Below are 14,360 nucleotides of genomic sequence, written 5' to 3' on the forward strand. Positions count from 1 at the left end.
AGCCAGCTCTGCCCTCACACCCTGCAGCTCCTGCTCGCTCCGCTTCACACACTCTTTCAGACGCATGGCTTCACTTTCAGCCTCCTGTTAGAGACACACACAGAGAAGAAATCATAATTTATCATTTGTAAAATATAATGTGAAAATGTGTGTGTGTGTGTGTGTCTAAAAAACAACCAACACACAATCAGAGTGTAATGTTTTTACTCTTGACGGCCTACACACACCTGCTGCAGCTGTCTGCGCAATTTATATAACTCTGTCTGGTGCTCGTCTCTCAGAGCTCTGACCACAGCCGTCTGCTTAGCCGCTGCGCTGTCCAACTCCTCCACTGTCTGAGAGACAGAGAGAGAGAGAGAGAGAGAGAGAGAGAGAATATAATTGAATTGAGAGAGAGTGTGTAAAAGACAGAGCGAGAAAAGTAAGTGAGAGAGAGAATTGAATTGAGAGTGAGAGAGAGACAGAGAGTGTGTGTGTGTGTGTGTGTGTGTGCGTGTGCGTACATAAGAGAGAGATTTGAAGTGAATTGAGAATGTGTTACAGAGAGAGAGAGAGAGAGAGAGAGAGAAGGTGTATGGGTTTGTGTGTGTGCACAAAGAGTGAGAGAGTGCATGAGAGAGAGAATTAAATTGAATTGAGAATGTGTTTTAGAGAGAGAGAGAGAGAGAGAGAAGAAAAAAAGAAAAAAAAGAAGAGTGGAAGTTATCATGTAGTAACTGTGTTGTAACTGTGTTGCTGGACAGAAGTGTATTCACTGATGGAGTGTGTGTGAGCGCGTGGAAGCGTAATCGTCCTCACCTTCTGCAGCTCCACCACTTTATTCTGCAGAGCCAGTGCACTCCTTTTTTCTCTCTCCACCTCCGCTCTCCCTCTCCTCTCCACCTCCTGCATCTGCTTCTCCAGTCTGACCTGCTGCTCTCGGAGAGACTCCGCCCTCTGCTCCTCCCACTTCCTCTGTTCTCGTTCCACTGCCCTCTTCACCTGTAGAAAGTTTTATTTCTAAGCTTGTATCAAGATGCTTGTATTGTATGTATAAGCAATTAAACTGGAGCCTGAATCAGAAATGTGCTCCTCTCTGGTTACTATGACAATAACGTTTTTTCTTCACTATAGAATTTGTCACTTTATACCACAGCGCTGTTGAATTCTCTATTCTGATTGGTCAGAAGGTGTTGATCCATTTTCTATAACAGCAGCTATATCAATGCGCTCTTTCTAATACTGGACACTCTACATAAACGGATTAGAATTAGGTAACCTTTATTTCACATTTATGGAAGGAGTCTCCAGTGTCAGTGCTTTTTAACAGTCAGAGGTAAAGCTGTAACTCTAAGTTTTCAGACATGGGAAATTTTTCAGGACAGAGGACTGCAATTTTCCTGTCTTATTAAACCCAAGTGATGGAACAGCTGTTTATAGCTGCTGTAGTGCAAATGATAACAGGAACTTGTTTTGCAGACCTTCCACAACATTAAACGTAACTATAAATGGATAAAAACTACAATGTGTCATTCTTCAATAAATTAAAATCACATTTGTTGACACATAGCTGTGGTATAAGGGGAATAAAACACTTCAGAAGGAAGCTGTTATAGGAAAATAATCAGCTTCAGGGTAGTAATAATCATTATTATTATTATTATTATTATTATTATTATTACTGAATGCTATATAGAGAGAAAACCTGTTCTTGAGTTTCTCCTCTCAGCTCCTCTTCTCTCCTGCTGAGTTCCTCCTGCTGCTGCTTTAAAGACTCCTGTAGTCTGTTCACCTCTTCCTCTGCCATCTGAGGAGGGTGAGAGACAGAGGATAGAGAGATGAGAGTGTGTGTGTGTGTGAGAGAGAGAGAGAGAGAGAGAGTTATATACTTGCCTATAATAGTATATTTATATTATGTGCATGTATGATGTGACCTCTGACCTGGATGCGGTTGTGTAAGGACTCAGAGTGGCGTGTGTGTGTGACGGCTTGCTCTCTGAGCGCGGCCTCTTTTATCTCATGCACCTGAATACGGACCTGCATATATATACACACACACAAACACACACACACACGGTGGTAGCCATCACTATTCACATCTTAGCAGCACACTAATGCTGTGTCTGTGTGTGTGTGTGTGTGTGTGTGTCTGTGTGTGTGTGTGTGTGTGTGTGTGTAGTACCCGGTGTAACTCTTCCGTGTGGGTCAGAGTCATCTGAGTCCTGAGCTGCTCCACTTCCACTTCCTGCAGAGACGTGTGGAGAAAACATGTACAGGACTTTTGCATATATTAGCCAGACATCTTTCATTCTTTGAAATTAGTAAAAATTTATCGCAATCTTATAAATACATCCAATACAACACACAAGACACAGAAACTAGATTATCCCGTCTGTTACTGTAAATACCTTTTGTTTCTGAGCGTGTGCCAGCGCTGCTGTTAGCTTAGCACTGTCCTCCTCTCTGACAGCCCTGATCTCCATCTCGAGGCGATTCTTCTCCTCTTGCGTGGCCAGGAGAAGCAGCTCCTTCTGTGCAATGATCTTCTCGAGAGCCCCAAGCCGGCCTTCCTGCTCCACTCGTTCGCTCTGTGAAGACTGAGACATACAGACAGAGGCCGAGGTTGACAAATGGAACAGAAGAGACAGACACACCTGAGAGACTGAGAGAACCTACTTCCTGTAGCTCTTGTCTTGTTTTGGTGGCTGTGATCAGCTTCTCCTCCAGCTGGGAGCATTTCTCTCTGAGCTTCCTGTTCTCCTCCTGCTTCTGCTCCAGCTCCTGGGTCACTTCCTCCAATCTCTGAGAGAGAGAGAGAACGAAGGAGAAAAAGGTGAATAAACAACAGAAACAAAGTAAAGTACATGAGATGAGCCTTGCTCCCAGTTTGTGTTTTACCTCTTGCATGGAGTCCAGTGTGCGTCTGAAGCGCCGCTGCTCGGAGAACAGCTCTGATTTGGCGTTGTCCAAAAGCCGATCCATCTCCTCCCTCTCCAGCGCAGACACACAGCCGCTATTCACATGCTAGAGATGGAAGAATGAAACAGTTGTATGGAGGAAGGAATAAAATAGAAGCAATACAGAAGGTTGAAAGGTGAAGTGGAGTCTGACGTAGGGTGAGCTACTGTATATACTGTTTATTAGGTGGTCACATGCAGGCAAGTCCTTAAGTGTGACACCAGACAGGTGTGTCTTTGTATATTACATGACATAGGCATCTCAATGTGCAGCAATATATAATCACAACGTTTCTGGATGTTCAGCATTTATAGTACTATAACTAGTCCAAACAGACACAATACTGTGCAAAAAATGAGAAACTACTATTTGATTTTCAATCAAATGGACATTCGGTATTTATTGTAAATTATCTGTTAGCAAATAATAACGATGGAAAAATGTACAGTAAAATAATTCCATTTTCCATCTTCCAGTGCTTATTTATGGAGGTCAATATTAAAGTACAATATTGCAAATAAAATATTTCCAGATTTCATACTTTTTTTAAGGTTTAAGATCTTTGTGTGATTTTCTGTTAAATACATTTTCCCATCGTTATTGTTTGCCAAAAATATTAACAATAAGTACTGAACGACCATTTGGTTAAAAACAAAATGGTGGTCTATGACTTTTGCATAGAGCTGTAGCTCCACATTGCAACTATACAATTTACAAAAGAGAGCAGTGTGGCACAATATAGACAAAATACCAAAACTGCAATTTTATTCCAAAATATAAACATACTGTATATTGCTGATGGAACTTGCAATATGCTACAAAAAATGGTGAAGCTGGCACACCGTGATTTAACACACAAACATAAAAGAAAAAAAGGTCTTGATAAAGTAAATGCAGAAATATGCAGAATTAACCCCAATAATTATTATGTACAGTGCCTTGCATAAATATTCACCCCCTTGAACTCTTCCACATTTTGCAGTCTTACAAAAGCCCATAATATTGAAGTAAGACGACAACTCAATGTATTTTGTATAATTATTTACACATTAATAAATGCAGCAGTTTTGATTGAGTCAATTTCCCCCATGTTGCTATGAAACCCCTAAACAAGCTCTGGTGCAACGAATCACCCTCAGAAGTGACATAATTAGTTATATGGAGACAATTTGTGCACATTTAATGAGTCATGTGATCTCAGTATGAATTCACCTGTTCCTGGAGGAACATAGACTTACATATCTAAACAAACAGCACTATAAAGACTAGTGCTGATTTGGTTATTAAAAAAAATCTCCCAAATTTTGAATATCCCACAGAGCAACATTAAATCCATTATTAAAAAATTGAAATGAATATGGAACAACCATGCCAGCTCAACCAAGAGATCAAGGAGAATGCTCAACATGATGCTACCACCACCGTGCTTTACAGTATTATCAGAGCACTGAGCATTGTTGGGTTTCCTGCTAATGAATGTTACCAGTGCAGGTGCTTCTCTCTATAATTATTCATTTTCTTAGTGAAATCTCAGAAAAATAAGTAAATGAAGTTGGAGTGTGTGTTACCTTTTGAGGGCTGGTGTCATGGTGAACAGTGGTTATGTGTCTCTGCAGGGCAGCCTGGCTCTCCTGCAGAGCCCTGACCTCCTGAATGTACAAGTCCCTCTGAGATTGGAGTTTGTGCAGCTCACTCCTGCAACACACACACACACACACACACACACACACATATCCAAAAGAGACACAACTGACTCCACTGATCATTTTGCAGCACAAGAGATAAAAGTAATCACACTGGGAAGGTGTGTGTGTGTGTGTGTGTGTGTGTGTGTGGAGTTGGTGTGTACCTGAGGAGCTGAGTGTGTGTCCTGGTGTGAGTCACACTAAGAAGCAGTGTGTGTTGCTCTTTCTCAGCCTGCTCGACCTCCTCCCTCAATCTCTCCACTCCCTGTACAGCTGCCTGGGGGTAAAACATACAGGTTTACACTAAACCGAACTAAAGACCACACACACACACACTTGACTAAAAATGTAGTTAGCCAAGCTACAATTACTCAAAAATACACTACAAACTATCTGACAAGACCAGCTTACCTACACTGAAGCTTTATACATGACTGTCACCTTTTCTGATAATTACAAATAATAATCAAACTTTCTCCCAAACTCCATTAAAGGACGTATTTATGGGGATCAGATCACAGCAGGCCAGGTCTGATTTAAAATTACACCAAAGACGTTGTCTTTTTCAGGACCTGGAATAACACTAGATGTATGTGGATGTTCTCATGGTTTTCTTGAGATAAATAGCAGAATAAAAGATATGTCCCCACAAGGATAGGAACATCTGACCTTGTAGGGACATTTTGCTACAGCTTTTATTTTTAAAAAAATCAATGAAAAAAAAAATAAAAGAAGCAAAAGGTTTTCTTTTGGTTACTGAGGTTAAGGTTAGTGTGTGTGTACCACTTTTTGCTGCTGAAGTTCAGCAAGTGACAATTCCACATAGCTGAATTCTGGGTTGATGTCGTCATCAGCCTTCGCTTTACTCTAAAACAGACACACACATAGAAAATCTACACCAAATATAAAGTAAAACAATTTAAATTTCTAATGTAATCAGATGAACAGAATGTAAAGGAGTAGGAGTGTGGGAGTGTGTTCAGTGCAGTGTCTCACAGCTGTTGAGGCTGTAGAGCTGGTGGAGGTGTTGTTCCTCCTCCCTTGGTTCCTCTTCTCTCTTCGCTGGATGCTGGCTGGAGATCTCAGCGGTCTGTAACGCCTTACACACACACTGTTCACCTCGTCTTCAGAGCTAACACACACACACACACACACACCAAATATGAACACATAAGCACACACACACAGAGAGAAAGAGAGAATCAGGATTCAGATTCGTTCGGATTTTATTTAACGTGATTGACAAGGAGTTATCACACACTCTGCAGAATCTACCTGACTATTTGGTTTTCAGGTCGTTGTGTGGTTTTTACGCTGGTTCTTCCTTCAAATGATTCATTCTGTAAGAATCCTTCCTGTGCTTTAACGAAATATACAGAAAAATAAATGCATTGTCAGGTATCATATGCCACATCATATACACAAAAATCACATATGTAAAGAATAATACATGAGGGATGTGCTGTTTTAGAATAACTATCAATGGTGGTGTGGTGTAATGCAGCCTGACATTGATACCACCCCGATGCTGATTATTTTACTATAACAGCTAGTGTTTTAACAATTACAATTTTCTCTTTATTAACAAACAACACATCATTTTTATCCATTTCTAGTTATGTTTAAAGTTGTGCAGTGTCTGTGAAAGAAGTTAGTTCCTGTTATTAATTATGTTCTAGCAGCTATAAACTGTCGCTCCCTCACCAGACTCACTTTTTTCTATCTCTTGAAGTTAATAAGACAAAAAAAAAACACAGCTCGGCATGCTAGTGACAAATATACTGAGAATATCTTGTGCTTTCAAGACTTCCCACTTGCCAAAAACGTACTGTTACAAAGCACTGACACTGGACACTCCTTCTATAGATGTTACATAAGGACCTTCTAACAAATGATGATTAATGATTATATTTTTTTCTTCTTTAGCCTTCGATTATGTGGAGCGTTCACCATAGAAGTGCCTGTGTTAGTTGTTACTATAGAAACGATAAAATATTAGAACGAGCATAGTAATATTACAAACTGTTCTGGAAGATTAATTAACCCCTTCTGTCCAATCAGAATTGAGAATTCAACAGGGCTGTGGTATAAAGATGTATGAATTACAGCCTACACACACACACGCACACACACGCACACACGCAGTACCTATCCTGTTGGTGAGAGTGCTCTGGAGATGGTGTCGTACTCGCTCCGTACACACAGAGTCCAGATCGCTGTCTATAGTGACCAAGTCGAAACTTTTCAGTGGAACACCTACATAAGCAAAAGTGTGAAGTACAGCCAAGTGGTCTGCAATTTTAATCTAATCTAATCTAATCAAACCTAACCGATGGTTTACTGAAACTGAAATTAGTTTTAATCTCAAGCTCAGTATACATAAATTCAACCTACCAGAAATTTTAATAAAAGTAGTAAAAGTGTATGGGATGTTAGGTGGAAAGTTAAATATATATATATACACACACACACACTGGGGTCCAAAAGTCTGAGAGCGCTAGTGAAAATGCTTCTATTTTACATTCTTTTCTAATTTAATGCAACTTTTTTCATTACAAATTATATTATTGACATCAACTTGAGTGAAAAGTAGAATCTTTTAAATATTTACATGAATTTTAGAGTTTCTAAGCATTTCATATGTCCCCTTATTTGCTTTAATGACAGCATGCACTCGAGCTGGCATGGTCTCAAAAAGTTTGTACAAAACCTTATGATCCACTTTAGATCAAATCCATCAGCGTGTCGTCTGAACACACGCTTCAATAGAAGAGATTAGACATGAGGAAAATCTGACCTTTTGTACAAAGCAGTTAACATGGTCAATATCACACATTTGCTTACATTTAAATAGGGACCTAGAAATAGTGCAGAATCTTGATATTAAATATTCAGGATATTGAACATTTAGTTTCTTTGATTTATACATTTCAAAATTCTAAAAGTTTCAGTTTATATCCCATTTTAAATGAAACAAAAAAATCCAAGATTTACGATGTGCTTTCAAATGTGTCTTTTGGACCCCACTGTGTATATATATATACACATATACCTATACACACAGCTGGGTGTGTGTGTGTGTGTGTATATATATATAAGGCAAACTGAGAAACCCTGTATATTAAGCTCATATTTATACCAGGGTCTGTTTTCTGAATACATTTTCAAGAAAACACACATAAACACACATTCATTTCAACTAACTAATTAAAGTAAAACTCACATGAGTCTGACAGGAACACATGAGTCTGACAGTGTGAGATCTGTGATACCTGCTAGTTGTCTGCTGGGAGATTTAAAAGGAAGCACGCTGGGGTTCTGGTCTGCGTTCTGGCTGCTTGTGACCTGAGACTCGGTGAGTGTTGTGGTATCGCTGCTGATACTGGCACAATCTGGAGCACTGAAATCTGGAGCTGGAGATAAAACCAGACAGTCTTTTCGATTTTTTTTGTAAAATAGTATTTATTTCACCAGGAATTTATTTAAAGCTTTGCTGCCTCTTAGAGGTGAACAGCTGTCAGAAACCTATACACATTTAAAGTGTGTTTTACATCAAACTTCAATCATTCAACAATAGTGCAGTTTGTAATAACTAAAAGTGCTTCTATCGTTCTAATAATCCTATATAAGTTTAAATATAATCTAAAAACTGAGATTTACAGTGTTTCCCTTTAATATACCTCCCTAGTTTATTTTACAAGTTTTCAGCCCAGAAATGAGCTCTGCCTCCTGACAGAAGCTCGGCTCTGCTTCTTTTCCTCTTTTCGCTCTTTTCTCTGCCTGACAGAAAGCAAAACCTCTAAAAATTACAATCAGCTCTATTAAGATGGACTAACCCCAGTTTTCTGACCCAAACTTCCACACATCACACCAAATTAATCTACCATGTGATCGGCTTACCAGATCCGGCTGCACTCAGCTTGGTCGGTTCCAGCATTTCCTCTAGGAATCTCGCGCTGAAATCCTCAGTGCGCACGCTGTCCTGTTCATCACCCTCCTCCTTCCTTGTTACCTGCTTTGTTTTAACATTATGTAAGGATTAACACACTTGGGGGTGTGCTGGTAGAGGAAAATAATCAAGCCGATGCAAAGCTGAGTCACTATTGCCACTCCAAAGTCGATTATATTTCTATAACAGCACATCCTGAAGCATGTTATTCCTCTTATAATACAGCAATTTGACAACAACTACAATTCTACAACTACAACTCATTTACTACCCAATGACACACAATATTTTTTTATCCATTTATAGTTACAGTTCACATTGTGGAACGTCTGTAAGACAGTCGTTTCTTCAGCCAAAGAAAAACTGGACAGAACAAACTCCTCTGTCCTGAAGACTTTCCTGTGGTGGAAAACTAACTGACTGTTACAAATGCACTGGACACTGGAGACTCCTTCCACAGAACTTAAAGAAACTCCTTACAGAAAACTTCATCATGTCAACAGTTATACATTTTGTTTTAAGTCCTGTGTAATGTGGTGCGTCCACCGTCCAAAAGAATGCGTATTAGAACAAGCGCTTAAATATAAACCTGATTTGCAGACTGTTCTAGAAAATGAATCAACACCTTCTGACCAATCAGATAAGAGCATTAGCAGCTTCTGTAATGTTTAATTGTTTCTTCATGCATTTAACTAGAATTTAAATAATACAAAAAATAATGACAGTAATTATTGTTTGTATTATATTTTATTAATGGCCTTGATGATGATGATGCTTATTATTATTATTATTATTATTATTATTATTATTATAATACCCCAGTGCCAGGTCCCAGCAGTCGCTCTAGTCTCCACAGACACTGTTCTGTCTTGGAGCTCCTGACTCCTCCATCTCCTGCTGTGTGCCAGGAGGTGGCAGTACCCAGTCCTACATGCTCCTCACGCTCATCCTCCCTCAGTCCAACGAGCTCCATTCCGCTCCTGCTGGGCTCCACTGTGGGGGGAAAAAAAGACAGCAGTTCAGGATAACAGGATGCACCAGATCCATGACTGGAATCTACAGATGTTTCTGAGGTCACCTGTGGTCAGATCTGCGTGATCTGAATTCAACCCCTCAGGAGCAGAGCTCGCTTTATCCGTGCCGAGACCTGTGTCTTTACTCACAGACGTACTCCTGTCAAGAGACACTGAAGGAAAGAGAAAAAGAAAAGAAAACTATGTCAAGACAAATGTCTGTGGTTTCCATTCCCAGTCCTTTCAAGCTTTATTTTTCTTCATAATATTTCTATACACGTTTAATAAGAGGTTGTATATGACAGGATAATATGAAACCACGTGTCAAGCAGACTGGAACTAAAGTTGTGAGTGAAGAAATGGCGGACCAGACATGCCACAGGAATCATGTGAAGAATAATTTGAGGCAATTGTTTGAATTTTTTGCTTTACAGTGTCATACATAATTTGTATCGGTGTGACGATGCACTGCGATGCAGAAATGTGACGATGTGCATTATGGGAATGTGTGATACACATCATGGGAATCAGCATTCTATTAATTATGCATCTAACGCAGTTGCAATGTTTGAACTTCAGAGGTCCCAATCTGCGCAACCCAAAGAGTTAAAATATAATGAGCGTGCGCTGGGCCCGATAGCTCTGGATCACAATGAGTGACTCGCATTATAGGTTATACGGTTACAAGACTAGGTTATAACAGTTAAAAATAACTTTTCAGTAGCTTTTAAATGACACTTGCTCCGCACCACTCCGATCTACAGCGCCTAAGAAATAGGTCGCATAAGCCAGCCATTTTAGCCGACTTTGGAGCTCTATATGACACCTGAGCCACTACTACGATGCTCATTATGTTTCATTCAAACATTTTCCCTGAGTCAGAGACTTTGATTATTCAATCACATTTTGGTGAGAATTTATAGGTATTTATTTTTAAGATATGGTGAACCTGTAGTACATTTTGTTTACAACATTAAACCTCTGTTCATTGCAATTTTTGATTTATTTAGTTTTATACAAACAAAAATGCACATTGTTGTCTTTTCAGTCATAATTTTCCTTCATTCAAGTTTTGTTCAAATTATTCTGAGAATCAAATTGAATCGAATTAAATTGTACCCCTACTACTATGCACTGAATTGAATCGCAAATACATAGAAAATGAACGGTCATCTATCGCTCTGTCACTTGCTAGTGTGAACATGGCGTTAGAGTAGGTAAAGCACAACACATGGCAGGCATTATGACCTGTCTGTCTTTTGAGAGAGACTATGTTTACCTGAACCAAGAGTATCTTCTGTCTTTCTGTTTCCTCCGTTTGCCTGGTCATGACTGCAAGTCTAAGGACATAAAACATTTTATAAATTCTTTACGAGTTTTCAGTCCATTTAAAAGTGAACTTGTCTAATATTTAAGAGTGATTCTAGACATTTAATAAAAATATCATGTTAAAGACATTCACAAGATTGCACATGCAGTTCGTTTCTTTACTATATTTGCTTCAGGCTTTTGTTCACATTTTTCAACGTTGATTGATTTCTGACTATTAAGTGAGAAAACATCGCAATGCAGCTTATCAGAAATGCCCTGTTCAGTAAACAGTGTGTCTCTGACCTGCAGGCGACTGAGCTGAGCATCAATGGCGTCCAGCAGCAAATCGCAGTGGTCTCGAGGGAGAGAAGGTGGAGACACCCCGAAATCACTGATCACCTCTGAGAAGAGCGAAAGAACAGAATGAGTACTAAAAATGCAATTAAAAGTTTTTGTGTTAATACAGCTGTGTGTGGGTGAGGCTATAAAGCACTAGAGAACACAACAGAACATAGTATGGTCCATAGTATGTGTTCCAAGTCTGCGATAATATTTGTGTGCATGGGTGGGAATGAGAGAAGGGTTCAAGGAGAAAAAAAATCATTCTGATGTTGTTGTACTTCATCTACTTAACCACTAAGGGTCCGATCTTAACTAATCTTGGCTAATGCACCTTTAATCTGGCCGTGAACCAAAATCCCATAACCATATACAAAACAAAATCAGTAAAAGACATAAGACGGATCTCAGACTGAAATAACAGTTGGAAGAAACGCTTCTGACCGGTACAGAGCAGCTCATCAGTGTCATCAGCTCCATCATGGTTGCCATCTTCCATCACCTACAGATTAGAGAGCACACTAATGGTCAGGTAATGACAAAAATCAGCAAAATTCTGGATCCTGTGCATATTTACTCTGTTGTCTTCTCAGATTGAGGTATTTTTTCTCTCATTTTTTGGATTCTTTGTCATTGTTTTCTTTCTTTTTCTTTTCTGATGTCCCAGGTTTGTTGAGGAAAGACCTGATTGTGCCACTTTTAAAGGAACAGTTTGGTCAAAAATGAATTCTACATGATTTTTTCCTCCCACCACGTGTAATCAAAGGTAGATACATAAATACAATATGACAAAAATATAAAAAGAATGGTAGCAGCATTATTTGTAGTGCAGTAAATTAGCATATGAAAAAAATATACAATATTTGCTCATCAGAAACAAGTGAACCTGTAAGGGGCGGACTGAACCATTTGCTGCCTTGATGGGGGGGGACAAGCCCTCAATGGGTATGCATACTCTTATAAATAATGAAAGTTTTAATCATTCAACATATTAATTATGCTAATCTTTATTTAATTCTGGTTTAAAGTACGTAAAAAAATAGATAAGAAAATATAAAAACAAAACAAATAAACCAGTTTTGAGCGCCACCCCCCCCCTTTCAGGACCCCGAGTGGTGTTAACGTTACCAAGGAAACGGCTCCAGAGGAAGGAAGAAAATCCACAAACACTTTCACAAAAGAAGCTCGTAAAACTTCACTCTTAACGTGTCTAAAAATGTCTGAAATCCAGCATAGTGTTCGTAGTGTGTCTGGTGAATAAAAACAAATATATTTACTAAACTAATTAGGCTAGTTAGATGTGTTTGGCAAAGTTTGAATCGCACTTTTCTCTCTGTTATGGAACTCACATCATGTATTTAAGGCAGTGTGTCGTCTAAAATGTCTACCGTCTTTTCTTTTACATGCTTCAAAAGAATTATTTTCATGTATAAGTCATGTATAACCCATTAAAAAAGCTTAATTACTCACAGTTAGCTTAGCTCCAGAGAAGAGAGAGTGTCGCGCGAGACAAGACTGAGGAATATGAGTGACATTTAAGCCAAGCGCGCGCCAGGGTTCCCCTAGCAACAAGCGCCCCTAGCAACCAACGCTCCAAGTTAGCAAGAAAGGGTGCAAAAGTTTGCATTCCTCCATGGCTTCTTAAAGAAAAAAGGAAAAAATCATCTGCAAAATTTACAATAATACAAAATGCACCAAAAAATTACAATAAGCAACAAGGCAACAAACCAAACCATAGAGCAAAAAAAAAAAAAAAAAAAACGTTTGCAAAGACCAATAACAAAATAAGTGCAAGCTTTAAAGATTTCTTATAACCATTTCAGTCAAGACCTGATTTACAGAACATGTATCTGGCAGTTATAAAAGATAAGACAAGAAAAATAAGGGTGATGTGAAACATCCACAATCCACATTATTCCTGCACAGTGTGTGTTAATCGTCCTGCAACCTTCATCAGCATCTGTTCTGACCACAGTACAGTATCACCGACTGCAGAAACACCTGTACACCTGCTCATTCATGCAATTATCCATTCAGCAATCACGCGGCAGCAGCGCAAGGTCAAAATCATGACAGATACAGGTCAAGAGCTGCAATTAATGTTCACGTCAAACATCAGAATGGGGAAAGATGTGATCTCAGTGACTCTGGTGCTAAAAGAAGGGGTTGAATATTTCAGAAACTCCTGATCTTCTGGGATTTTCACACACAACTGTAGAGACTCTAGAGTTCACACAGAATGGTGTGAAAAACAAAAAACATCCAGCAGAAAAGCGAGAGAGAGGTCAAGGGAGAATGGCCAGACAGTTTTATATATATATATATATATACACATACACACACAATCAGGTCCATAAGTGTTTGGACAGTGACACAATTTTGGTAATTTTGCCTCTGTACACCACCACAATGGATTTGAAATGAAGCAATCAAGACGTGATTGAAGTGTAGACTTTCAGCTTTAATTCAACGAGTTTAACAAAAATATTGCATTAACCATTTTGGAATTACAGCCTTTTTTTTTTTTTTTACAGAGTCCCTCCATTTTCACAGGCTCAAAAGTAATTGGACAAAGGAACATAATCATAAATATTACGGATATCATAAGGATTATTTTTAATACTTGGATGTAAATCCTTTGCAGTCCCATGGACATCACCAAATGCTGAGGTTCCTCCGTTAGGATGCTTTGCTGGACATTTCACTGCTTTCATTTTTGTCTTCAAATGAAAAAAGAGTGAAAAAAGTCTCCAAATATTTATGGACCTGACTGTATAATACATCACAGGGACACTAACGTGTGTGTGTGTGTGTGTGTGTAAAGTTTAAAAACCTCAATGTGGTGGTCCTAATGTTCTGAAAAATACCCCAGAAGCCACAGCCCATCTGTACCACTAAGACTTTGAGACTGTACAGTGTCCAGTGTTTGGATTTTTGCTAAATATAAAAATGGGTATTCTTTGATGAATACTGAGGTTTCAGACGCACTGCACTTTCTGGACGTTTCTCTAGTATGATTAGGTTTAGATTAGGAGTCTGTGATCACTGATGTCACCAATACATTTGCGTCATTCACATCACAAATGCGCAAACAAATCCACTTTGAACAAATAAAGCCTTCATTAT

At 39.0% G+C, this 14,360-nt stretch overlaps 1 protein-coding gene across 3 annotated transcripts in view; it reads right to left on the reverse strand.

The window, feature by feature from the left end:
* The window catches only part of si:ch211-102c2.8 (trichohyalin), a 21,459-nt gene extending 8,595 nt beyond the window's left edge, over window positions 1-12,864 (reverse strand). Inside the window, exons 1-23 of one of the 3 annotated variants that reach the window (XM_053229142.1) lie at window positions 12,705-12,864; window positions 11,679-11,736; window positions 11,199-11,296; window positions 10,864-10,924; window positions 9,650-9,757; window positions 9,389-9,564; window positions 8,523-8,634; window positions 7,895-8,035; window positions 6,771-6,878; window positions 5,898-5,982; window positions 5,619-5,754; window positions 5,406-5,489; window positions 4,787-4,899; window positions 4,506-4,632; window positions 2,878-3,003; window positions 2,656-2,781; window positions 2,388-2,576; window positions 2,162-2,224; window positions 1,921-2,016; window positions 1,685-1,786; window positions 799-981; window positions 228-335; window positions 1-84 (exon numbers count right to left, since the gene is read on the reverse strand). The exon at window positions 1-84 is cut by the window's left edge and continues 149 nt beyond it. In XM_053229142.1, the coding sequence (XP_053085117.1) occupies window positions 1-84; window positions 228-335; window positions 799-981; window positions 1,685-1,786; window positions 1,921-2,016; window positions 2,162-2,224; window positions 2,388-2,576; window positions 2,656-2,781; window positions 2,878-3,003; window positions 4,506-4,632; window positions 4,787-4,899; window positions 5,406-5,489; window positions 5,619-5,754; window positions 5,898-5,982; window positions 6,771-6,878; window positions 7,895-8,035; window positions 8,523-8,634; window positions 9,389-9,564; window positions 9,650-9,757; window positions 10,864-10,924; window positions 11,199-11,296; window positions 11,679-11,733 (2,481 nt within the window). In that variant the 5' untranslated portion in view covers window positions 11,734-11,736; window positions 12,705-12,864. Of the gene's footprint in view, window positions 85-227; window positions 336-798; window positions 982-1,684; window positions 1,787-1,920; window positions 2,017-2,161; window positions 2,225-2,387; window positions 2,577-2,655; window positions 2,782-2,877; window positions 3,004-4,505; window positions 4,633-4,786; window positions 4,900-5,405; window positions 5,490-5,618; window positions 5,755-5,897; window positions 5,983-6,770; window positions 6,879-7,894; window positions 8,036-8,522; window positions 8,638-9,388; window positions 9,565-9,649; window positions 9,758-10,863; window positions 10,925-11,198; window positions 11,297-11,678; window positions 12,177-12,704 lie in introns of those variants that run through there. The other 2 variants (XM_053229140.1, XM_053229141.1) reach the window with 2 other exon arrangements.
* Window positions 12,865-14,360: the final 1,496 nt, after the last annotated feature.

Source organism: Pangasianodon hypophthalmus, chromosome 24, assembly GCF_027358585.1.
Source record: "Pangasianodon hypophthalmus isolate fPanHyp1 chromosome 24, fPanHyp1.pri, whole genome shotgun sequence".
In the NCBI taxonomy this organism is placed as follows: Eukaryota; Metazoa; Chordata; class Actinopteri; order Siluriformes; family Pangasiidae; genus Pangasianodon; species Pangasianodon hypophthalmus.